This window comes from Pseudoliparis swirei, chromosome 24, assembly GCF_029220125.1.
Source record: "Pseudoliparis swirei isolate HS2019 ecotype Mariana Trench chromosome 24, NWPU_hadal_v1, whole genome shotgun sequence".
NCBI classification, from domain to species: Eukaryota; Metazoa; Chordata; class Actinopteri; order Perciformes; family Liparidae; genus Pseudoliparis; species Pseudoliparis swirei.
This window is the reverse complement of record NC_079411.1, coordinates 1,708,470-1,734,847: the sequence shown is the minus strand read 5'-3', so window position 1 is coordinate 1,734,847 and position 26,378 is coordinate 1,708,470. Positions and strand designations below refer to the sequence as shown.

The 26,378-nt window shown below is 44.2% G+C and overlaps 1 protein-coding gene and 1 pseudogene across 1 annotated transcript in view; both read right to left on the bottom strand.

The window, feature by feature from the left end:
* Window positions 1-1,318: 1,318 nt before the first annotated feature.
* On the bottom strand, window positions 1,319-10,656 carry LOC130190221 (protein FAM83B-like; annotated as a pseudogene).
* A 1,271-nt stretch (window positions 10,657-11,927) lies between these two features.
* Window positions 11,928-26,378, bottom strand: part of myom2a (myomesin 2a) — a 35,578-nt gene continuing 21,127 nt past the window's right edge. Inside the window, exons 24-40 of the mRNA XM_056408665.1 lie at window positions 22,477-22,591; window positions 21,272-21,431; window positions 20,863-20,969; window positions 20,728-20,772; window positions 20,510-20,646; window positions 19,658-19,802; window positions 18,682-18,741; window positions 18,378-18,445; window positions 18,190-18,303; window positions 17,723-17,810; window positions 17,150-17,188; window positions 15,784-15,889; window positions 14,800-14,963; window positions 14,311-14,347; window positions 14,200-14,222; window positions 13,447-13,502; window positions 11,928-13,011 (exon numbers count right to left, since the gene is read on the bottom strand). Coding sequence (XP_056264640.1) covers window positions 12,514-13,011; window positions 13,447-13,502; window positions 14,200-14,222; window positions 14,311-14,347; window positions 14,800-14,963; window positions 15,784-15,889; window positions 17,150-17,188; window positions 17,723-17,810; window positions 18,190-18,303; window positions 18,378-18,445; window positions 18,682-18,741; window positions 19,658-19,802; window positions 20,510-20,646; window positions 20,728-20,772; window positions 20,863-20,969; window positions 21,272-21,431; window positions 22,477-22,591 — 1,962 coding nt within the window. The 3' untranslated portion in view covers window positions 11,928-12,513. The remainder of the gene's footprint in view (window positions 13,012-13,446; window positions 13,503-14,199; window positions 14,223-14,310; window positions 14,348-14,799; window positions 14,964-15,783; window positions 15,890-17,149; window positions 17,189-17,722; window positions 17,811-18,189; window positions 18,304-18,377; window positions 18,446-18,681; window positions 18,742-19,657; window positions 19,803-20,509; window positions 20,647-20,727; window positions 20,773-20,862; window positions 20,970-21,271; window positions 21,432-22,476; window positions 22,592-26,378) is intronic.

Sequence of the window (26,378 nt, the reverse complement as noted above, 5' to 3'; positions counted from 1 at the left end):
ATATATATATAATAAGAATAATACTGATGCAGCTGTTGTTACTATTACATTCAGAAATTGTCTTGTGTTTTTACTTTCTGGTGTTTAATGATAATTACTTCCTCTTGGGGCCGCTGGTTACATCTTATTATATTCAAGCGTTTTTCAGCTAAACTTTCCATCTCTTCACAAAAGAAAAGGACACAAGGGAAATAAAAATGAAAAGCACTTGTGCTGTGTGTGTTTATTTACATAAGAACGTCTCCACCAGTTTAGTTCCTTAGACAAGGCAACACATTTATTTATAACGATTAGAGTCCATTTGACTGTTAAAAATTACATTTCATATGTTCATCAAAAATATAACGGGGACAACATATGACCCAACACAATTATTTATCCTGACAGGTGAGATAAACTTGTTTTATTCTTGACCTTGAAACTTCAATATTGTGTTGACTCACCGCTTGTGGTAACTTCCAGTCCATGCAGGTAATCCCCCTTGTGCACCAGGTCACACCATGAGTCACATCACAACTAAGACCTCATTGAAGGTCAAACCCTTGCTGACATATTGTACGTCAAAACATCTCGATTTCCATCCGTGTGACACGTCAACATCGTCAAAAGATGAGAAAATGCACAACATTGAGAAACCTATATTTCAAAAATGAGTCTAATTACATGAAAAGACCAAAAGACAACAATGATTTCAATACTTCCATATTTCCCAACACCGGCTCTCAAAGCTCCCGAAGATCATTTTTTCCTATAAGAGATAGATTTAAAATATATATATATATAAAACATATGTATATATATAATTATATATATATCCGTATATATATATGTTTATATAATTATACATATATATATATCATTAATTAATTAAATATATATATGTTATATATATTAATTAAATATATTTTGTATATAACAATAGTTCGTTATATATCTAATTCAATATATATATAATAGATTTATACATATATATATATATATACACTACCGTTCAAAAGTTTGGTGTCACTTAGAAATGTCTTTATTTATTTATAAGAAAAGCACTGTTTTTCAATAAAGATAACATTAATCATAAATACCTCTATACATTGTTAATGTGGTAAATGAATATTCTAGGTGGAAACGTCTGGTTTCTAATGAAATATCTCCAGAGGTGTATAGAGGCCCATTTCATCAACTATCACTCCAGTGTTCTGATGGTACATTGTGTTATCGCCTTAGAAGACTAATGTCTGATTAGAAAACCCTTGCAATTATGTTAGCACAGCTGAAAACAGTTATGCTGGTGATATAAGCTATACAACTGGCCTTCCTTTGAGCTTGAAGTTTGAAGAACAAAATGAATACTTCAAATATTAATCATTATTTCTAACCTTGTCAATGTCTTGACTATATTTTCTATTCAATTTTCAATTCATTTGATAAATAAAAGTGAGTTTTCATGGAAGACACGAAATTGTCTGGATGACCCCAAACTTTTGAACGGTAGTGTACACATTTATACATATACTGTATATATATATATATATATATATCTGTCTGGCAGTTATACTGTATCAGAGATACATTGTTTGTTTTTGGTAGTTTTTTGGTTCATGTTTAATAAATGTTAGTGTATGAAATTTGGGGATGGGCTTCATCCGAAGCGTTTAAAGGAATAAATGAATCGATGTCTGTCTCTGTGCAGGAGCCACAATAAAATCCTTAACCGACGCACTCGGCTTTGCCGCCTTCTCGTCGGGCGGGGCTTCACTTCTTGCCCATTAGATTTCCAACTCGCTGCATGAACCGTCCCAGTTTGTTGTCGGCGCCGCTTTGCGCCTGATGCGCAGAGTCGTTCCGGTTCAGGGAGGAGCGTCCGTCTCTTTCCGAGGCCGACGCGCTCGCGCCCAGAACTCGGTGCTGAGCAGGTACTCAAATCGGCTGTAGACTTTGGTCTTCCGGTGCGGTAGACGAACGCTGCCTCGCCTTGCTTTGCCGCCGCCGCCGCCGCCTCGCCTTGCTCTGCCGCCGCCGCCGCCGCCGCCGCCGCGTCGCTCATCTTTTTTTTGCTGGAACGCTGAGAGGACGATCTTGTGAACGGAGACCTCGACGTCTCCGCCGGGCCGCCGGGGGATGCCTGCGACCTGGAGCCGGTGGGCGACGGACCTCTCTTGGCTGGCTGCTCTGCTTCGGGCGCCTCCAAACGGTCCGCTCTGCAAACTTGGTTCGACGTCGAGGAGCTTTGCGATCTCACCGAGGCCTTCCTCTGGAGGGAAGACTTCTCGTCCTTCGTTTGGGGGGAAGACGTCTCGTCCTTCGTCTGGGGGGAAGACTTCTCGTCCTTCGTCTGGGGGGAAGACTTCTCGTCTTTCCTCTGGGGGGAAGACTTCTCGTCCTTCTTGTGCACTTTCTTCTCGTCCTGTAAAAGCAACGACGCCACTTTCTTCCTCAAGGAACTCTTCCTTAGGAGCGGCGGCTCCTGGTGCTGTGCTTTAATTTTTTCCGCCTGACTACTCTTAGCCTGCAGTGAGAGCTGAGATCCTGCAGAAGGGTTTAAGATCTTTGGGACAGTCGGCAGCTCGTTGGACTTCTTTCTTTCCTGTGGAGCAGCCGAGTCCGAACCGTTGGCCGCCGTGCCGACAGAGCCCAGGCTTCCCCTGACTTCATCCGTGCACTGCGAGTCTGCAGGGATGGCGGATTCAACAGAGTCCTCCTTGGAGAGGACGGCATTCCCGTCTCTGCGAACCTCCTCGCCTTCGTCCCTGAACGCGGCCGAGTCGGAGCTGTTGACGCGCGAGCCGTCTCCTTTCTCTTCCGGGATCTCAGTCAAGGACTCCAGCGCCCTCGGGTGTTGGAGGCCGCCGGGCTGCAGGTGAGAGAGCTTGAGCGACGGATCGTTCAGCGTCATGTCGAAATCAGCGGCGGAGGTGGTCCTGGTGAGAGGCTGGTGCCAGTCGTACGTCTGCGTTTTCCTGCGATCTGGAGCCGACGCGACGTCGTAGTGGGAGGCGGAGCGCTGGTCGTCGGTGAGCGGATGCTGTCTTTGGTCGACCTCCTTTGTTGGCTCGCCGTCTTTGGGGTCGGACGGCTCCGGGCCGTACCCGTTTTGCGCATTCGGGTCGAATTCCGCCGCACTCTGCCTCGTGTCCAGAACCCAATTCTGTTGAGGTCTTTCCAGAGGCTGATACACAGACCTCAAGGACTCTTGGCTCTGCTTGAGGTTGCTGTAGTCCTGCAGACTGAGCCTCTTCTGCCTCATTTCATCCAACCTGGACTTCATGCCATGCGGCCGGTTGTGAACCGGCTGCGCCTGGTGCTCGTTTAAGCCCGTGTGACTGCCGTACGGAGATATCACCGACGCCAGCGTGTCGCACGACGCGTCGAGGGGCACGTCGCTCTGGTTAAAGTACGCGTCCATCTTCCACCTGTTGAGGGACGTCTCAGAGTTGAACGGGATCAGATTCTGGTCCGCTCCGTAGCGAGTCTGGTGCCTGAGGTGCTGATGAGACCGGTTCGGTAGCAGCAAGTCGCCAGCCCCCCTCGGGTTTGGTCCCGCCTTCTCTGGAGCGAAGGGAGCCGCGACGTCATTCGTCTCGCCCCTCGGCCGAGTCAGGGAGTGTAACTTCTGCAGTTCGCCGGCGTAACTGTGTCCCCGCATCAGATTCCCCGCGTCGAAGCAGTGGGACTGGTTCAGCCGATCCTGCACGCTCAGGCCCCTGGTCATCCCGGCGGCGTTGCCCAACCTGTCGCCGTGGGCGCTCCTCATGCCGCGCGTCACTTTGGATCGCATGTGGACCTTGTGCATGCTGGGGCTGTGCAGGGCCATGATGTCTCTCAGGTATTGGACGGACGGCTTCTCGCTGGACAGAGCGGTGGGAACCATGGAGCGAGCGTACAGTCTGCGGAACTCCTCGTCGTACGAGCCGACCAGCTGGCCGGTGATCACCAGGGCCATGCTCAGGTTGATCTTCTCAAACGACCAGGTGTAGCTGAAAGGGAAAATCAAGGCGTCAGATTCGACATGTTACTAATAACAACTAGCGGGAAGATGCAGTTGGCAGAACCTTTAATAACTGAAAGGTTATTGGTTTCTCTTCACAATACGGTCACGGATTTCTACGCCTGGTCCAGAATCTTCTAGATTGCATTCACAGGACAAGATGCACGTTAATGCAAGATGCAAACCGGGTCCGAGAGCAATAGCGTACCGGATCTGTGGATTTGTGGTCAACACTCCCAATTGCTCGTCAGTCGTGGGAAATCCATCGTATTCTTTCATGCAATAGCGTTGATCAATTCTCGTCAGAAAGGTCTCGAACGCAACCAGAAGAAAAGGCTCGGAGAGGCCGTTACCAAATATACTGCGATTTCATTGGACGAAACACCTTGGATACTGTAGGACTGCGGCAACGTTGTTGGAGGGATTGCGGGAGACATTGACACAGAAGAACAACAGCAGGGCAACAATGCAAGGCTTTGGTAGGATTCCCTGAACAGAATTGCTGCGCCACCATTTCCTCTGAACTACTTACACACTGTTTGTGTAAAAGGGGTAAAGGTCGGACCGACTCACCTGTATGTTCCGTACAACACTGTTCGGCAGTCCACCAGAAGAAACCGTTGCTCCAAATCTCCTTGAAACTTCACGCCGGACCGACACTGGTACTGCTGCCCGCGAACCGTCCGCACGCGGAAGTTCTGGCGGAGAGAAAACCGACCGAAAAGGATTCACAAGGAGAGAAATCAGAAAAAAATAAACAAGTTTAGTTTTTTCGGTGTGCGTGTGTTTTTCAAATGAGTACTTTTATGTTTTAACGTGCAGCTGCACAACAGCTTTTGGCCACATGGGGGCAGCGTTGACATCGCTAGTTCACTTTCCTGAGGAAACAGTTTTCACAAAGTTCCTTCCCGCTGTGACGAGAATGTTTCAGATGAAGCGTTCAAAAGTTATAGGCCGAGTTCACTCACCCACTGGGTAGGTTTAGAAATTTGAATAAAAAACATGAGTCAACGCAGATCCACACACACACACACACACACACACACACACACACACACACACACACACACACACACACACACACACACACACACACACACACACACACACACCCTGTGACAAGACCCGACCTGTGCGTCAGTTCCCCCCCGAGGCAGAGCGCATGTTTTGTTCTGAACCCAATTTATTTTCCGTGGCTACCGGCGAAGCAATTGGATCTCGTGGTGCGCTCATCTGACTCACCCGTTGTTTTGATAGCGGTCTAACAGGAAGAGCCGGCGCCGCCGCTGACTGATCTTTCCTCGCGGCGGGGCCGCAAACCGTCTCGCGCGATAATTAAAAGGCTGTGAAAACGCCGGCAACCGACGAGCGTGTTTATGTGTGGAGCAAATGTCAGATTTAATCCACCTAGACGCTCCTGCCAATGAAGGAAAAGGTCACGCCACAGGCCAAGCTTCCTCCTGCAGGAGCACTAAGGGGTACCCGTGTACTGACAGGAGCAGGAGGAGGAGGGCTGGTTGGTGTTTTGCGTGCTGTACTTTTGCGTCTTCTCCGTCTCCGTGCATCTCGCTGACCAGACAGGAAGTGACCCGCAGCCTACACCTTAACATCCTCCCTTAAATGGCTGTGTTGTGTTTTAAAGGGTGACGTAACACAACTCACCCGTTCACTGTGTCTCATGTACATCTAGATCTAACATCGGTAACATCCACTTGTTGCCGATGTCTGCAGATGAAGGCCGAGGAACAGCACGGGGAACCTCGTCAGAACTTTGTTCTTATTGATTTTATTGATTGTTTTTATTGGAATTTTCGCTATTTTTATTGGAGAACTTTTAGGATGTTTGACTTTTTTTGATTTAAGTGTCTTTGAGTATCTTGAAAAGCGCCGTATAAATTAAATGCATTATTATTATCCACAGGGTACCTTTAAAACACGGCTTTTCAAGCACTGATACATTTTGAGATTTTGCTTCTATTACAATGTCTCTTTACGTCTGTAGATTTTAATATATATATTTATAAATATATATATATATATAAATATATATTTATATATATATATATATTTATATATACTGTATATATATATATATATATCTGTTGCCAGTATTATCTGATTCATGGGGGTAATTCATAGATATTAGTAAAAAATAATTTCTAAGACTTCTATAGAATCGGACTAGTTTTCGTCCCCCTGCTGGCCATTAGAGAGAATGCAAGTGTTGGATCTTTAAGCTGACGGCGCTTTGCATTGTGGGCAATTCCCTGGCAGAAACACCTCCCCTCACCTTGAGGTCCTGGATGTTGACGCCCACCCTCTGCGACATGGTGAGGAAGCTCTGGAACTGGGAGTCGTCCAGCAGGAGGTAGACCACCACGCCCCTCAAGGTCGCGGTGATGACCTCTCTGAAGATGTCCACGTCCGTGAAGACGTCCATCGCTATGGCGATAATCTGGGGACGCAGTGGACAGAAGGCTTTGAGTGCAGAACACAAAGTTATTATTTATTTATTTAGTATGAATTTAAATGACAGGCGGAAAGTTTTATACACACGTTCTACACACAGACACACACACGCACACATGTACATACACATACACACACCTACACACACGCACACATGTACATACACATACACACATACCTACACACACACACATACACACACACATACACACACATGTACATACACACACATACACACACCTACACACACGCACACATGTACATACACACATACCTACACACACGCACACATGTACATACACATACACACATACCTACACACACACATACACACACATGTACATACACATACACACACATACACACACCTACACACACACACACATGTACATGCTCTCCCAGTCCTGACCGTCAACCCCCAACTCGGACCTACCCAGCCTCTTTGCTGCTTCACTGATATCTCGCAGCATGAAGTGGAGGCCATCATCAAAAAGATGAAACCCTCCACCTATGCCCTGGACCCCTTTCCCACAGCTCTGGTCAAATCGAACATTGGTGCCATAAGTCCCCTGATCACTTCAGTGATAAACCACTCCATCCAGGCTGGTCATGTTCCTTCCCCATTAAAAGCTGCTATCATCAAACCACTCCTCAAAAAACTCACCTTAGACCCTGAAGTCCTGGCTAATTATAGACCCATCTCCAACCTGCCATTTCTATCAAAGGTGCTGGAGAAGGTAATTTCCATTCAGATTCACGAACATCTCAAACACAATAACCTCTTTGAAAAGTTCCAGTCTGGTTTCCGCCAGGGCCACAGTACAGAAACTGCCTTAGTCAGGGTGACCAATGACCTGCTGATGACAGCTGACACCGGATCTCCATCCCTCCTCATCCTCCTGGATCTAACTGCAGCGTTTGACACCGTCGACCATAACATTCTACTCCATCGTCTTCGCTCGACAATTGGACTCTCTGACTCTGCCCTAAACTGGTTCACCTCATATCTCACCGGGAGGACTGAGCATGTCACCTTGGGAGTGGCAAAATCACAAACACACTTTGTGAACTGTGGTGTCCCTCAAGGATCAGTCCTCGGCCCCACCCTTTTCACCATATACATGTCCCCCCTTGGTCGTGTCATCAGCCAGCATGGAATATCTTTCCATTGCTATGCTGATGACACGCAGCTCTACATCAGAACAAAGCCAACCCCTTCTGCACCTCTGCCATCATCCAACATAACCACATGCCTGGAGGAGATAGAGGTGTGGATGAAGCAAAACTTCCTTCAATTAAACAGCTCCAAGACTGAAGCCATTCTAGTTGGCACTCCACATCAGGTCCTTTCATCCTCCATCACCAGCATCACCTTCTCCGGTCAGAACATTTCACTCTCGTCAACTGTCACCAATCTGGGTGTTAAAATGGATCCTCACCTGACCTTTGAGGCCCACATCAAACAAACATGCAAGACCTCCTTCTACCACCTCAGAAATATTGCTAAACTCCGTCCCTCACTCAGCCTATCAGATGCTGAAAAGCTTGTCCATGCCTTTGTCTCCTCCAGGCTGGATTACTGTAACGCACTTCTCATTGGGACTTCTGCCAAGAACATCCAGAAGCTGCAATACATCCAGAACAGTGCTGCTAGGATCCTGATGAGAGTGCGGAAGTATGAGCACATCACGCCCATACTCAAATTATTGCATTGGCTCCCGGTCTCACTCAGGATTGACTACAAAATCACCCTCTTCACCTATCAGTGCATTCATGGAAATGCGCCCTCATATATCAAAGAACTTCTCACCCCACAAAATTCCACGAGGAGCCTACGCTCTGAAAAGGCAAACCTCCTTCTTCCCCCCAGGACCAAACTGAAAATTATGGGAGACCGAGCCTTCTGCTCCGCTGCTCCGAGACTGTGGAATGCCCTCCCAAACCAGCTGAGGACACCACAGACTGTGGATGTTTTTAAAAAAGGCCTAAAAACACACCTTTTTAGAATAGCTTTTCACTAGATTTGAACATAGACGTCGCTGCTTTTATTCTGTTTTATCTAAACCATTTTTACTTTGTAGCACTTTGAGTTTTGCCCATGCAAATTAAAAAGTGCATTATAAATATAATCTATTATTATTATTATACACATACACACATACCTACACACACACATACACACACACACATGTACATACACATACACACACCTACACATACACACACATGTACATACACATACACACACCTACACACACGCACACATGTACATACACATACACACATACCTACACACACACATACACACACACATACACACACATGTACATACACATACACACACATACACACACCTACACACACGCACACATGTACATACACATACACACATACCTACACACACGCACACATGTACATACACATACACACATAACTACACACACACACATACACACACATGTACATACACATACACACACATACACACACCTACACACACACACATGTACATACACACACACACAAACACATACACACACCTACACACACACATGTACATACACACACACAAACACACCTACACACACACACATGTACATACACACACACACAAACACACCTACACACACACATATCAACGCACACATACACACACCTACACACACATGCACACACACATATCCAGACACACACACACACCTACACACACACACACACCTACACACACACACACATATACACACACACACTAAAGATGTTCGAAAGCTGAAGCTCCACTTTGAAGACGCGTGTGTTTCACTTAAAGCTGTCGACCAATCAGCTGTCAGAAGCGCCCTGCAGCCGTTGGGCGGTTGGCCCGCCTCCAACAGGTGACGTAGCGCCCGTGGTCACCTGTGGCGTGTCCTCAGTGTTGTATCCGAGGTTTCATGACATTTGATTTAGAGCTGCAGGTCGCTGCAGGTCTGACCTTCAGCCAATCAGGTCGCTGCAGGTCTGACCTTTAGCCAATCGGGAGCGGCGACAGGTCGCTGCAGGTTTCACTTTGAACGGTGGAAAGAAATTACAAAGGAGAAAAGGCCCCGGGCCCCCGGGGCTGTGTCAACAGAGAGGGGAGGAGCCCGGTTACCGGCAAAGAGGAGAGAGAGAGAGAGAGAGAGAGAGAGAGAGAGAGAGAGAGAGAGAGAGAGAGAGAGAGAGAGAGAGAGAGAGAGAGAGAGAGAGAGAGAGAGAGAGAGAGAGAGAGAGAGAGAGAGAGAGAGAGAGAGACTCTCTGTGTCCCGGGTGGAACAGAGCTCCATCATAAACAATATCATCTATAGAAACTTACCCTGTGTTACTACTGTGTGTGTGTGTTGTGTCTGTTGTGTCTGTTGTGTGTGTTGTGTGTTGTGTGTATTGTGTGAATGCAGAGAGTTTGTGTGTATGTGTCTATATGTGTATGTGTGAGTATGTGTGTGTGTGTGTACATTGTGCGTGTGTATGTGTTTGTGTGTATGTGTTTATATGTGTGTGTGTATGTGTCTATATGTGTGTGTGTGTGTGTGTGTATATGTGTATGTGTGTGTGTATGTGTTTGTGTGTGTGTGTGTGTATGTGTTTGTGTGTGTGTATGTGTGTGTGTGTATGTGTTTGTGTGTATGTGTGTACAGTGTGTATATATGTTTTTGTGTTTATGTGTCTATATGTGTATGTGTGTAACGCCTTCCAGGCTCTTGTCCTCAGACAGGAAGTGGACCCCCTCAGACAGGAAGTGGACCCACCTGCCTCGCCTCCTGTATCTGCTTGCGCACCACCTCCTTGATGGTGGGCGTGTCGGGCCTCGGCGGGTTGAACAGCAGGCTGATGCTCGTGTCCTCGCTCTCCAGCGACACGTCGGGCCAGCCCAGGTCCAGGTCGGGCGCCTCCTCGTCCGACTCGGTGGGGAAGTAGGTGGAGGGCTTGTCCCCGGCGCCGGCCCCGTCCTCATCCTCGTCCTCATCCTCATCCGCCGCCGGCAGCTCGGCGTTCTGGAAGACGTTCAGGACCTCCTCCTCCGACAGGAAGTGGCTGATCTGCTCGGCCCGCAGGAAGTCCTCGTAGGCCCGCTGGCCGCCGCTCAGCAGCGCGTAGATGGCCAGGCGGTACGACTCCTTGTAGTGCGGCTGGACGTAGAGCGGGCCGCCGTCGTCTTTCAGCGAGGACAGGCACGACAGGTTGGACTCCATGCCGGACCCCCCCCCCCCCCAGGCCGTCCCCCTTTTGAGTGGCTGCAACCAGGTCCCCCTAGCGCCAGCGGGACAGGTGCGTGTGTGTGTGTGTGTGCGACTGCTCGACACGCGGTGAGGAGAACGAGGAGCCGGATTACATCAGAACCCGTCCGTCAGGTGGGAGGCGCCGCCGGCGGGTAAACAAGTCCTCGAAAAACAAAAAGGTTCTCAAAACAAGACTTACTTCATGAGAGGGGGGACCAGCAGAGTCCTGGACTAGCAGAGTCCTAGACCAGCAGAGTCCTGGACCCGGACCTTGAGGAAACCAGACCCAGTCCAAACACTTCCAGAGAGACTTTTTTTGGCTTGTGTGCGTTTGCTCCGTGGCGCTGAAGGTGTGACAGACACACACACACACACACACAGACACACACAACTGCTCAGTTGACTCCAAGCCCCGCCCATCTCGGCTCACCTGGGGCTTTGGTGAGCTGAGAGCAGGTTTTTCGTTCAGCCAATCGGCTGCCGGTGCCTTGAGGCGTGTGCACGTGAGCCCCCCCCCCCTCCCCCCCCGCCTCCATGTGATCGGGAGGTCGTCACGACTCCACGCTGCAGGACACAAGACGTCTTTACTCACTTCTAAGTTACTCACCTTCTATTTTCTTTAAGATGTTAGTTAGAAGTTCTAACTAACATCTTAAAGGAAATAGAAGGTGAGTCTGTAGAGTTTAAACAATCCAACCACTGAGGAGACTGCAACTCAATACATATATATAATAATAATAATAATGATAATAAAAATAATACTTTATATTTATATATCCCCTTTCTAGACACTCAAAGACAATTACATATATATATATATATATATTTATATATAATAATAATATTTGTAATTTATAAAGCAAATTTCCAGACGTTCAAAGACACTTACATATATATTTATATATATATATATAATAAAAATACTTTATATTTATATATCCCTTTTCTAGACACTCAAAGACGATTACAAATATATATATATATATTTATATATAATAATAATAATAATAATAATACTTTTAATTTATATAGCACATTTCGACACTCAAAGACATTTAAATATATATTTATATAAACATATAAACATTATCATTATTATTATTTTCACTTTTTCAAGTTTAAATAATACATTTATTGGATAAATTATACTTTTTTTGTGTAGTTATTATTGAATACAACCGCTGAATTACGATTGGACGGTGGTGTATCCGAGGCAGAGAACAGACCAATCAGAGACATCAGAAGGAGGTTGAGAGTTTATTGCCATCACAATGCATTGTGGGGGAAAAAACTAAACAATAATAATTAATCTGGTATCTGAAGCAACTTAACCCCAGATCCCCCAATCAGCCACTTTAAAAAAAAAAGAAGGTTAATTCCTGTTCATAACAAACGTTTGATCTGACGTCCATCGTCTCGGTCGTCGTTTCTATGGTAACCAGGTATATGGTAACGTTTTAACGTTTTAACGGCAGCTTGTGTAAACCTGACGTCGCCGCTGAGATTCAAATGATGTAATTAACAGGAAGTATCCTTAAACGCAGAGTGGAAGGTGCAGCTTTAAAAACACTGAACGTAAACATCTTGTTTATTTATTTATATTAGTTGTTGTGCCTTTCTCCCCCCTCCCCCCCCCCTCAAAGACTCTAAAGCTTCCGGCGACGACTTCTACATAAAACTTTCAACGCCTCCTGATTTCACTCATGCTAATGAATCCCCCCTTTGGACGTAACCCCGCCTCTTTTAGACGAAACCCGCCTCTTTCAAACGAAACCCGCCTCTTTCAGACGTAACCCCGCCCCTTTCAGACGTAACCCCGCCCCCCGTCGTTTACTTCCTCGGTGGGGTTGGAGACTTCAGGGACTGGGTCGGGGTGGGCGACTTGACGGCGCGCTGCGGGGTCGGAGACTTTGGAGTCGGGGTCGGGGACTTGGGCACCGGGGTGGAGGCCGGAGTCGGGCTCTTCATGGACGCCGGGCTCTTAGAAGGGGTCGGGGTCTTGGAGGGCGTGGCCGGGGACTTTGGCGGCTCGGCGGCGGCGGGCGCCGCGGCCGCTTTGGGCTGTCCCAGTTTGGGCTCGGGCAGCTTCTCGCCGTGCTTGTAGACGCTGACGGTGATCTCCACGAACTCGCCGCCGTACTTGTTCCGCACGTTGATGCTGTACTTGCCGGAGTCGTCGGGCGTGACTTTGGTGATCACCAGGCTGGCGAACTTGCCGCCCTCGAAGGTGACCTTGGCGTGCTCGGTGGAGGCCACCTCCTGCTCGTTCTTGAACCAGGAGACCTCGGGGGTCGGCTCGCCCCACACGGTGCAGGTCAGGCTCAGGGACTGAGGAGAGAAGAGTCCAATCAAGTCCAAATGTATTGAAAAAGGAAGGTACCAACAACATTTGACCCTTGGTTAAGCCCCGCCCCCTCCCACCAGTTTTCAGCAGTGAAAACAGGTTAAAACGATAAAGATAGAAGAAGATACTAAAGAACAACACTGTTCCTCTTTATTCACTGGCTAGCATAGCAAATGTGCGCTAACGCTAGTTAATGATGCGCTAACGTTTCAAGCTAACGTTTAGCTTCAGGGACGAGTCTCACTTTCACGTCAGCTCAAAATCCACAAAACCAGCCGGGGGCGTGAAGGGAATCTGAAACCACCGCATGGACGATGCTATTGATTGGCCAGTCTGTATTCGAGGGGCGGGACTTAGCGAAGGGCCAATTAAAGGGCCACGTCAACTAAACAAAGGAATGACGCCATGTTGGTCCTCACCTTCTCCTCCATGATGGTGACCACGTCAGGAAGACCGCCCACCACCCGGCCGCGGTCTGAGGAGAGAGGAGGTCCACTGGGTACTCACAAGTACTACTGACGACAAGCAAGTACTACTATGGTGGAGAATACTTCTGTTTTAATAATACAGTATAATTTTACTTTATTGCAGGATACTTCTGTATTAATAATACAGTATAATTATACTTTATTGGAGGATACTTCTGTATTAATAATACAGTATAATTTTGCTTTATTGGAGGATACTTCTGTATTAATAATACAGTATAATTTTACTTTATTGGATACTTCTGTATTAATAATACAGTATAATTTTACTTTATTGCAGGATACTTCTGTATTAATAATACAGTATAATTTTACTTTATTGCAGGATACTTCTGTATTAATAATACAGTATAATTTTACTTTATTGCAGGATACTTCTGTATTAATAATACAGTATAATTATACTTTATTGGAGGATACTTCTGTATTAATAATACAGTATAATTTTGCTTTATTGGAGGATACTTCTGTATTAATAATACAGTATAATTTTACTTTATTGCAGGATACTTCTGTATTAATAATACAGTATAATTATACTTTATTGGAGGATCTCTCCTTGTTTACATTGTGAAACATGGCCGACGGTATAAACCCGTCTCTATATAAACAAGGTTCAGCAAATACGTCCTTTAAATTAAAAAAAGCTCCCACTAAGAGGATATTAAATATTTTTATACTCACTCTTCTCGGCAAATGCCGCCACCCTAAAAGAAAAGAAGAATATACAATTTATTAAAATAATAAAAGACACAGTTTAAAGATGCATGTTCACAAACTAGAGTAATAACTCACTTCAGCCTCAGGTACTCCTCGTAGGCATCGGTGTATGCTGCAAGAAATAAAACATAAAGAAAGAGTATGACTAAATAAATATATACAAATAAAAAATAATGGCGAGAGAGTAAAATAATCAAATGTTGTATAGGAATTAAAAAATATATAGAATTGGCTCAATATATTTAAACATTTTAAATAATGGCTATGGAATATAATAGTAATAAAATGTATTCCAAGTTTATAGGAAATAAAAAAAATATATATAGAAGTTGATATAGAAATAACTAAAAATATATATATTTTAAAAATTATCTAATACTACTACTACTACTACTACTACTACTAATAATAATAATAATAATAGCTACAGAGTAAAGTAGGAAATAAAAAATATAGAAGTAATTAAAATATATATTTAAAAATGAAAAATAATGTCTCCAGAATTAAATAATAATAAAATGCATGACAAGTAAAATCGCCTTCACTATTCTAATAAGTGTGTACCCTGTCCGGAGAGGTCGAAGGTTCTGGCGTGAGTCTGCACGCCGTCTGAGATCTCGATGGAGTAGCTTCCCTTCTCCTTGTCGGACGGGTCACAGATCTGCATCCAGGCCATCTCCGCCGTGCCCCCGATGCGCATCTTCTCCGAGGAGGCGATCTTACTCTCCCTGCAGGTCGCAAGATCATAAGGTCACAAGGACACAAAGGTCACAAAGGAGTCACTCCTCCACTCTGAAGGAGGCCGGATGTGTTGTTTATGTATGCTAACGGGAAGTTAGCGGCAGAGAAGCTGATGTTCATTTATTGTTTAGTTTTTTTCTTCCCATTTTGGATTATTGAATAAAAATGATCTCTGAGGTAAACAAACTAGATTAAAATCCTCTTCACAAACAAACACCACGTTTATTATTAGTTAATATATATTTAAAAATAAAAAAATAAAAAAAATGTATTAAAAGTTTGATAGGAAATGACGCCTAAAAGCTTCTAAATTCACCACAGAGGCGTTCGATGACCTAATTTAATTACCTAATTTAATTGCCTATTTTATGTTTTTGGACAAAATTACTTACTCGTAAAAAATTTACACGTTGACTTGAAGCGACAGGAAGTGCAAAAATACCTAGAAACTGGCTCCGGAGGAATTTCCCAGGGAGTGGAGTGGCAGGAATCAAAATGAACCGGTGCTGTGTGTTTCTGCTGCAGCTATAGGGTGACATTCCTTGAATAAAAGCGGATGTATTTTTGACGTGTGAAACCCCTGCAGGTGTGTTCGACGACTCAAGGAGGCACCACACGACGCCCTGTGCACCGCACAGTGTGAACATACGTCTAATTATCTTGACGCAATATGATGTTTTTGTACATGAGAGCTGGAGATATTCTTTGTTTCTGTTTCAGTCTCTGGTTGCAAAATATCCCCGTACGTGGATGTTCACGAACTAATCTTTTTGCACGTTGTAGTTGTGTGTTTTGGAGAGTGTGTACTTGTGTTTCCAGGCGGTCTTCATCTCCTCCGTGTAGTAGTTCATGTAGCACTGCAGCCGGATGCCCTCTGGTGTGCACTGCAGCACCAGCTCGGAGGCGGACGCACCTGAAACAACAGCTCAGGGTCACAGGTGCCGCGCACTCAACGGCATGAACATTTAGCATTTCAACATTTTGAAATATTTAAAGAAAAATAGAAATGCTTTCAAATTTAAATCGTATTTTTTTAATAATATATATATTTATATATATATATATTTATATATTATATATGTATTTAATAAGAAACTTATATATAATCAAATATATTTATAATATATATTGAATCTTTATTAAAAATATATATAATATATATTTAATTTAGATTTAATTAAATAAGTAAATATATAATCAAATATATATATATATTATATATTTAATAAATATGTTTTAATTAAATATATATAATATAAACATAGATACATATATATATAATATATATATATAATATTTATTTATTTTTATATTTATATATATATATACAGGACTGTCTCAGAAAATTAGAATATTGTGATGAAGTTCTTTATTTTCTGCAATGCAATTAAAAAAAAAAAATGTCATGCATTCTGGATTCATTACAAATCAACTGAAATATTGCAAGCCTTTTATTCTGATTTATTGCTGATTATGGCTTACAGCTTAAGAAAACTCAAATATCCTATCTCTAAATATTAGAATATCATGAAAAAGTATACTAGTAGGGTATTAAACAAATCACTTGAATTGTCTAATTAACTCGAAACACCTGCAAGGGTTTCCTGAGCCTTGACAAACACTCAGCTGTTATAAATCTTTTTTTTACTTGGTCTGAGGAAATATTAAAATTTTATGAGATAGGATTTTAGAGTTTTCTTAAGCTGTAAGCCATAATCAGCAATATTAAAAGAATAAAAGGCTTGCAATATTTCAGTTGATTTGTAATGAATCCAGAATGCATGACATTTTTGTTTTTTTAATTGCATTACAGAAAATAAAGAACTTCATCACAATATTCTAATTTTCTGAGACAGTCCTGTATATATTAAAATATGTGAAATAAATTTTAAAAATGTGTGACTAGGGTGACTATGGGTGAGTGGGTAGCAGGTCCGTCTTTCAATCAGGGGGTTGGAGGTTCAATCCCCGCCCTAGTCGATGTGTCCTTGAGCAAGACACTTAACCCTGAGTTGCTCCCTGTAGCTGTGTCTCCGGTGAATGAATGTAACAGTATTGTAAGTCGCTTTGGATAAAAGCGTCAGCCAAATGACATGTAATGTAATGAAATAAATTTAAAATTAAATATTGTCTTGTCACAGTCGACATATTTTTATCAGCTAATCGGACTCACCAGCATTCCGGGCGATGGCGTTGATGATGTCATCAAACACTGAGAATCGAAGACACAGAATACATTACAGCCTTTTCCTGTTTTTAAATGACTTTTGTCTTTTTTACTTGATTGTCAATAATGAATAAAACTGTAAGCTCCACATGCTCCAACTAAAACTAACACAAAGCAGATGATATATTCTAATTTATGGAGGAATAAAGTTACAATGAGAGACCACAATACAGAGGAAAAGGAAGAATTAGGCAAAAAATAATGGAATCAGAAAATTAAAAAAATAGGTCGAGAGAAGAAATAGACAAATGTAATTCCTAAATAGATAAAAATAAGAAATAGTAGAAGAGTAGAGGGTTTCTCAAAAAATGTGACAGGGAGCCACACTTTGTCAAATGTTCTCTCTTTATTCATTTAAATGTCTCTTTTAGTTGATTATAAAAGTAGTTTGCTTTCAATGCAACGCAAAGCAACATTTATACTTTAAATAAAAAGCACTTTAAACTGCTTCTATTGTAATAAAGGTGTCAGTCAAATCAAGTGTATTGTTGTTATTATTATTATTATTATTATTATTACCGTTGCCAGATATGTCGAACAGAGATGTGTCCTTCCCTCTGTCGTCACTGAGCACGGCCTTGAAGATGCCCTGATCTTTCCTAGAAAACTGGGGAATAAAACATTATTATTATTATTAGTATTAGTATTATCATCAAGCAGCAGTAGTAACATCACAAAATATGTTTATATTAAAACAATTAAACAATTAATATAAAATAATAATATAATAACTAATTATAATATTTAGAATAATATATCATATATATATTATATCATTTAATTCGATATACAAATGAACATCAACATTTAAATGATTTTAAATTAATATGTTAATAATATTAATATTGAGAATAATATATATATTAATTAATATTGACATTTAAATTAATAGATATATTTATATATATATATATATATGAAGTAATACAAATATTTACAATAATATAAAGGAATATATGTGTGGGTGTGGATGTTGCCGTAGTTACCAGAGGGATGGGGAGAGCGCAGGCTCCAGACATCACATTGGGAAGAGTTTCTGGAACGATCTCGTCGTCTTCTTTGTACCAGCGGAAGGACGTCTCCTTCTTCACGTTGGCCACCTGACAAAACAAACAAACAAACAATCATTATTGTCATCGGGGGAAAGAGGAGCGAGGGTAACGATGGTGTGAACCTTGCAGGCGAGCATGACGGTGCAATCCTCAGTGACGGTGAAGTACAGGTACTCAGAGAAATGAGGACCTGGAATGAAGAGGTGGATCATTTTAGGACATCAAATAAAATAATAGAACATCAATCCTCCTAAATGTGCTCCATTTACAACATATTCATTTTTACTTTTTTAAATATGCATAAAAATACACAAAAGTGACGAGACCGGACCAAAAAGGTCCTGCGTGTCTGTTTTCCCGTGGCGTCATTACAAACAAACAAACAAACAAACAAAGAGCCGCGGTGTTTGTTCTCTGGGTCGGTACCTTGCTTCCTGATGTGCTCCTTCCTCTGAAACTCGGCCTCCTTCAGAGCGACTTTGAACACTGGAAGAAAAAACACACTAGAAACCATCAATAAATATGGAATAATAATATTTATATATAAAACTAAGCATCTATTTTGTATGTAAACAAGTGACTCTGTCTGATACCTGCAGTGGACTAAGAATATAAAAAGCATATAATTAAAATGATATTCTTTAAAGTTATAGTTACTTTCCACCACTGATTTGATTTCATGTGAACATGAAACCAGAATATTTGTTTTTGATGATGCAACTATGAGCCGATATTAAATATCTTTTAATTTGACTCTTTTTATTCGCAGAATGTTGAAGTATTTCGTCTCTTTTGAAAAACCTCTGGAGCTCATGGTTTATTTACTTCTCTTGATGAAGCTCTCTCCATATATATAGATAAAACTGAATTTTAATATTACTTAAATATATATATATATTAATCTACATTTTAATATTACTTAATTAATATATATACATATAAATGTTAAAATTAATTAATATATATTATTGTATTTTAATATGAATGCATTTATATTAGTGTAAATTCATTTAAATGGTCATATTAATTAAGTTTATATATATATGAATATAAATATATATATGTACATTAATTTAAATGTTAATATAACTAAATATCTATGTATTAATTTTAATGTTAATATTGATTCATATATATTATTGTACATTTTAATATGAATTAATATATATATATGTACTAATTTAAATTAATTTAAATGTTAATATGAATTAATATTATATATATAAATATGTAAATAAATAAATAAATATATATATATTCATATTAACACATACAATAATTCTGAGGGGAAATAAATCTTTAAAAAGTTAATGATTGTATATTAATCATACATCCCTTCCTCGCGTTGAATAGCCGGATGTTTATCTCATGGCGTGAGTGATGCGAGGGTGAGGAGCCTCACCGTCTCCCACCAGCACCAGGGAGCTCTGGGTCTTGGCCTTGCCGTCGTGGATCTGGACCGTGTAGGTTCCCTCGTTGGCTCTGGTGAAGTGGTCCACCGTCATCTGGATGACCCCGGAGGCCACGTCGTGGCTGATCTTCATGCCCTGAGAGGAGAAATCCTCTTTACAGCCGATGTTCATGAATTCTAAGTCTGCATGTGTTATTAATGCATGTAATAAACGGCCAGAATTCTTTTTTATTTTATTTACAAAAAGTAGCAACTTCATGTCGAACCGTATTTATATTGTTCTGTTGTTTTATTCTGTTTATTAAAATTAAAATTAATAGTAAATATAAAAAATAAAAAAAAGTTGAATAACAATAAACATAGACATAGAATAAACAATAAAACATTTTTTTATTGTAGATTTTTTTATTTTTGTTCTGTTTATTAAAATTAAAATACATAATAAATAATTCAAAAATAAAAGGTGAATTACAATAAACATAGAATATAATAATAAAATATATATTTTCAATTATATATTATATTTACTTTTTGATATTTTTAAACTTTTATAAATAATAAATAATAAATAGTGAATAACAATAAACATAGACATAGAATAAAACAATGAAATATATTAAATTATATATTATATTATATATATTTTTGTAATTGTTGTTTTATTCTGTTTCTCAAATTATAAAATTAAATAATAATGAAAATAAATATGAATACAAAAATTAAATGTATTAAAAATAAAAGCGGGGGTCCTGACCTTTGAAGCTCATCCAACCAAAACACTTGAAGACATGGAGCCCTTCAGCTCCGCCCTCACTGGGAATCATGAATGTTGAACATTTGTACCTCGCCGGTTTTGACCTCCTTGTCGTTGACGATGAACCTGTAGGACACGGCGGGCGTCAGCTTCACGGCCTGCAGCCAGAAGCGGACGTGACCCTTCTCCAAGATCTCATAGTTCAGGCCGTGCTTCAGAGGAACAACTGCAAACAACAACAACAACAACAAGGTGAGCGCCCCGAGGACCCGGCGATGGAGCCAAGAGACGTCGGCTCAGCACTCACCGGGATGTCTGATGGCGTAGCTGAGCTCCAGCATCGTGTTCAGGGCTGCAGAAAGGATCCCACACAGGAAACATGAGCATCAGACCAACAACAACAACAACAACAACAACAACAACAACAAGCCGCACTACCCACCGTCCTCAGTCAGCGTTTGGCTGGAGGAGACGCCGTCCGTGTCGGTGACCACCACGGAGTACCGGCCCAGGTCGTCTTTATCCGGGTTGGTGAAAGTCAGTCGGGAGCTGAGGAACCACGGAAATGTTACCGTGTCACGGAACTTTGTTTTGTCACATTTTTTTCTGTAATTTCCTCCTACATTTTCTGATAATTTGTGAAAGTTAAATCCCACTTATTGCGCATTAAATGTAAACGCGGGTTCAGTTTGTACACGTCTAGTTAATTAATTAACTAATTAAATGCTAACAGAAGCTAACGGACACTAATAGAAGATAATAGAAGCAAACGGACACTAATAGAAGCTAACGGAAGCTAACCGAAGCTAACGGAAGCACGAAGTCGAGCACGGCGCGTAAGTGAGGCTCACGTTCGGCCCGTCTCCGTGGCGACGGCCCGGGGGCAGTCCCCGATGGCTTTGTAGTTCTTGGACCAGACGAACTTTGAGGTCTCACAGATCTCACAGGCCTCCAGGGACAGGAAGACGTCTCCGGTCACCTCGTCCACGCCGGCCACGATCTCCTGGGTGCCTGGGAGCATGTACATTTATATTTATATATGTATATATATACATATATATATATAAAAATATATATATATGAATATATACATATATATGTATATATATAAATTTATATTTATATATGTATATATATACATATATATATATTAAAATATATATATATATATGAATATATACATATATACATATATATATATATATGTATATATATATACATACATATATACATATATATATATATATGCTTTATTTACATATGTATCTAATAATTTTCCCTCTCTCTCTCTATCTCTTTCTCCCCCTCTCTCTCTCCCTCTCTCTTTCTCCCTCTCTTTCTCCCCCTCTCTCTCTCTTTCTCCCTCTCTTTCTCTCTCTCTTTCTCCCTCTGTCTCTCTCTCTCTTTTCCCTCTCTCTCTCTGTCTCTTTCTCCCCCCTCTCTCTCTCTCACTCTCTCTCTCTCCCCCTAACTCTCTCCTGCTCCCTCTCCCTCCCTCTCTTCCTTTCTCTCTCCCTCCTTTCTCTTCCATTTTCTCTCTACCTCCCCTTTCTCCCTCTCCCTCCCTCTCTTCCTTTCTCTCTCCCTCCTTTCTCTTCCATTTTCTCTCTACCTCCCCTTTCTCCCTCTCCCCCCTTTCGCTCCCCTCCCTCTTTCTATCTCAGTGTTGCCAGTCCAAAACCAAAAACTGATGTTTCTGCATCTTTAGGTCAACGATTCATCTGTTTGGGTAACAGCTTGGTAATAAATAGGTAATAAACAGGTAATAAACAGGTAATAAATAGGTTATATCCGGGTAATAACACTGATAATAATTAGACTGAGCTTTATGTAAAACTCACATTCAAAGATAGCAAAACTATTTAGTATTTTGTTAACAATAAAATGGTTCTACCGAGGAATTTAAAAAAAATAACTTCATAACTTGACAGCACTGAGGTCATATAGGAGACATTATTAAGAACATTCTTAGAATTCAAAATGGATAATTACCATATTTAAATGCTGAAACTCTCTCGTGTTAGACAAATAACCTGAGCTGTAGTGAACATGTCACCTGGCAGCGCTTGGGCACAGACCGGCTCCGACAGCGCGGAGGCCCTCCCGGCTCCGACAGCGTTGACGGCACGGACTCTGAACACGTAGGTTTCCCCCTCCTCCAGACCGCTCACCTGCAGGTCGCCACGGGAACAGCTTCTACACCTTCTACACCTTCTACACCTTCTCCACCTTCTCCACCTTCTAACACCTTCTACACCTTCTAACACCTTCTAACACCTTCACATGTACACGCCTTTATTCCTATTTTATTATTTTGATAAACAGAGTTTTAGGGATGTAATCAATGTCAGTAGAAACACTTTAAAGTTACTACAAGGGACTTTCATGTAGGGTTGGTTCTGGCGCCCCCTGTGGACGAGTGTGGTAGTGTTGGTTCTGGCGCCCCCTGTGGACGAGCGTGGTAGTGTTGGTTCTGGCGCCCCCTGTGGACGAGTGTGGTAGTGTTGGTTCTGGCGCCCCCTGTGGACGAGCGTGGTAGTGTTGGTTCTGGCGCCCCCTGTGGACGAGTGTGGTAGTGTTGGTTCTGGCGCCCCCTGTGGACTAGCATGGTAGTGTTGGTTGTGGCGCCCCCTGTGGACTAGAGTGGTAGTGTTGGTTCTGGCGCCCCCTGTGGACTAGCATGGTAGTGTTGGTTCTGGCGCCCCCTGTGGACGAGCGTGGTAGTGTTGGTTCTGGTGCCCCCTGTGGACTAGAGTGGTAGTGTTGGTTCTGGCGCCCCCTGTGGACTAGAGTGGTAGTGTTGGTTCTGGCGCCCCCTGTGGACTAGCATGGTAGTGTTGGTTGTGGCGCCCCCTGTGGACTAGAGTGGTAGTGTTGGTTCTGGCGCCCCCTGTGGACTAGCATGGTAGTGTTGGTTGTGGCGCCCCCTGTGGACTAGAGTGGTAGTGTTGGTTCTGGCGCCCCCTGTGGACGAGCGTGGTAGTGTTGGTTCTGGCGCCCCCTGTGGACTAGAGTGGTAGTGTTGGTTCTGGCGCCCCCTGTGGACTAGCGTGGTAGTGTTGGTTCTGGCGCCCCCTGTGGACGAGCGTGGTAGTGTTGGTTCTGGTGCCCCCTGTGGACTAGAGTGGTAGTGTTGGTTCTGGCGCCCCCTGTGGACTAGAGTGGTAGTGTTGGTTCTGGCGCCCCCTGTGGACTAGCATGGTAGTGTTGGTTCTGGCGCCCCCTGTGGACGAGCGTGGTAGTGTTGGTTGTGGTGCCCCCTGTGGACTAGCGTGGTAGTGTTGGTTCTGGCGCCCCCTGTGGACTAGCGTGGTAGTGTTGGTTCTGGCGCCCCCTGTGGACGAGCGTGGTAGTGTTGGTTATGGCGCCCCCTGTGGACTAGCGTGGTAGTGTTGGTTCTGGCGCCCCCCTGTGGACGAGCGTGGTAGTGTTGGTTCTGGCGCCCCCTGTGGACTAGAGTGGTAGTGTTGGTTCTGGCGCCCCTGTGGACCAGAGTGGTAGTGTTGGTTCTGGCGCCCCCTGTGGACGAGCGTGGTAGTGTTGGTTATGGCGCCCCCTGTGGACTAGCGTGGTAGTGTTGGTTCTGGCGCCCCCCTGTGGACGAGCGTGGTAGTGTTGGTTCTGGCGCCCCCTGTGGACTAGAGTGGTAGTGTTGGTTCTGGCGCCCCCTGTGGACTAGAGTGGTAGTGTTGGTTCTGGCACCCCCTGTGGACTAGCGTGGTAGTGTTGGTTCTGGCGCCCCCTGTGGACTAGAGTGGTAGTGTTGGTTCTGGCACCCCCTGTGGACTAGAGTGGTAGTGTTGGTTCTGGCGCCCCCTGTGGACTAGAGTGGTAATGTTGGTTGTGGTGCCCCCTGTGGATTAGAGTGGTAGTGATGGTTCTGATGCCCCCTGTGGACTAGAGTGGTAGTGTTGGTTCTGGCACCCCCTGTGGACTAGAGTGGTAGTGTTGGTTCTGGCGCCCCCTGTGGACTAGAGTGGTAGTGTTGGTTCTGGCGCCCCCTGTGGACTAGAGTGGTAGTGTTGGTTCTGGCACCCCCTGTGGACTAGAGTGGTAGTGTTGGTTCTGGCGCCCCCTGTGGACTAGAGTGGTAGTGTTGGTTGTGGTGCCCCCTGTGGATTAGAGTGGTAGTGATGGTTCTGATGCCCCCTGTGGACTAGAGTGGTAGTGTTGGTTCTGGCGCCCCCTGTGGACTAGAGTGGTAGTGTTGGTTCTGGCACCCCCTGTGGACTAGAGTGGTAGTGTTGGTTCTGGCGCCCCCTGTGGACTAGAGTGGTAGTGTTGGTTCTGGCACCCCCTGTGGACTAGAGTGGTAGTGTTGGTTCTGGCGCCCCCTGTGGACTAGAGTGGTAGTGTTGGTTCTGGCACCCCCTGTGGACTAGCGTGGTAGTGTTGGTTCTGGCGCCCCCTGTGGACTAGCGTGGTAGTGTTGGTTCTGGCGCCCCCTGTGGACTAGAGTGGTAGTGTTGGTTCTGGCGCCCCCTGTGGACTAGAGTGGTAGTGTTGGTTGTGGTGCCCCCTGTGGATTAGAGTGGTAGTGATGGTTCTGATGCCCCCTGTGGACTAGAGTGGTAGTGTTGGTTCTGGCGCCCCCTGTGGACTAGAGTGGTAGTGTTGGTTCTCCCCCTGTGGACTAGAGTGGTAGTGTTGGTTCTGGCGCCCCCTGTGGACTAGAGTGGTAGTGTTGGTTCTGGCGCCCCCTGTGGACTAGAGTGGTAGTGTTGGTTCTGGTGCCCCCTGTGGACTAGAGTGGTAGTGTTGGTTCTGGCACCCCCTGTGGACTAGAGTGGTAGTGTTGGTTCTGGCGCCCCCTGTGGACTAGAGTGGTAGTGTTGGTTCTGGCACCCCTGTGGACTAGAGTGGTAGTGTTGGTTCTGGGCGCCCCTGTGGACTAGAGTGGTAGTGTTGGTTCTGGCACCCCTGTGGACTAGTGGTAGTGTTGGTTCTGGCGCCCCTGTGGACTAGAGTGGTAGTGTTGGTTCTGGCACCCCTGTGGACTAGCGTGGTAGTGTTGGTTCTGGCCCCTGTGGACTAGAGTGGTAGTGTTGGTTCTGGTGCCCTGTGGACTAGAGTGGTAGTGTTGGTTCTGGCGCCCCTGTGGACTAGAGTGGTAGTGTTGGTTCTGGTGCCCCTGTGGACTAGAGTGGTAGTGTTGGTTCTGGCCCCTGTGGACTAGAGTGGTAGTGTTGGTTCTGGCGCCCCTGTGGACTAGAGTGGTAGTGTTGGTTCTGGCCCCCTGTGGACTAGAGTGGTAGTGTTGGTTCTGGCACCCCTGTGGACTAGAGTGGTAGTGTTGGTTCTGGCCCCTGTGGACTAGAGTGGTAGTGTTGGTTCTGGCGCCCCTGTGGACTAGAGTGGTAGTGTTGGTTCTGGCCCCTGTGGACTAGAGTGGTAGTGTTGGTTCTGGCCCCTGTGGACTAGAGTGGTAGTGTTGGTTCTGGCCCCTGTGGACTAGAGTGGTAGTGTTGGTTCTGGCGCCCCTGTGGACGAGCGTGGTAGTGTTGGTTCTGGTGCCCCCTGTGGACTAGAGTGGTAGTGTTGGTTCTGGCGCCCCCTGTGGACTAGAGTGGTAGTGTTGGTTCTGGCCCTGTGGACTAGAGTGGTAGTGTTGGTTCTGGCCCCTGTGGACTAGAGTGGTAGTGTTGGTTCTGGCGCCCCTGTGGACTAGAGTGGTAGTGTTGGTTCTGGCGCCCCTGTGGACTAGAGTGGTAGTGTTGGTTCTGGCGCCCCTGTGGACTAGAGTGGTAGTGTTGGTTCTGGCACCCCCTGTGGACTAGAGTGGTAGTGATGGTTCTGATGCCCCCTGTGGACTAGAGTGGTAGTGTTGGTTCTGGCACCCCCTGTGGACTAGAGTGGTAGTGATGGTTCTGATGCCCCCTGTGGACTAGAGTGGTAGTGTTGGTTCTGGCACCCCTGTGGACGAGAGTGGTAGTGTTGGTTCTGGCGCCCCTGTGGACT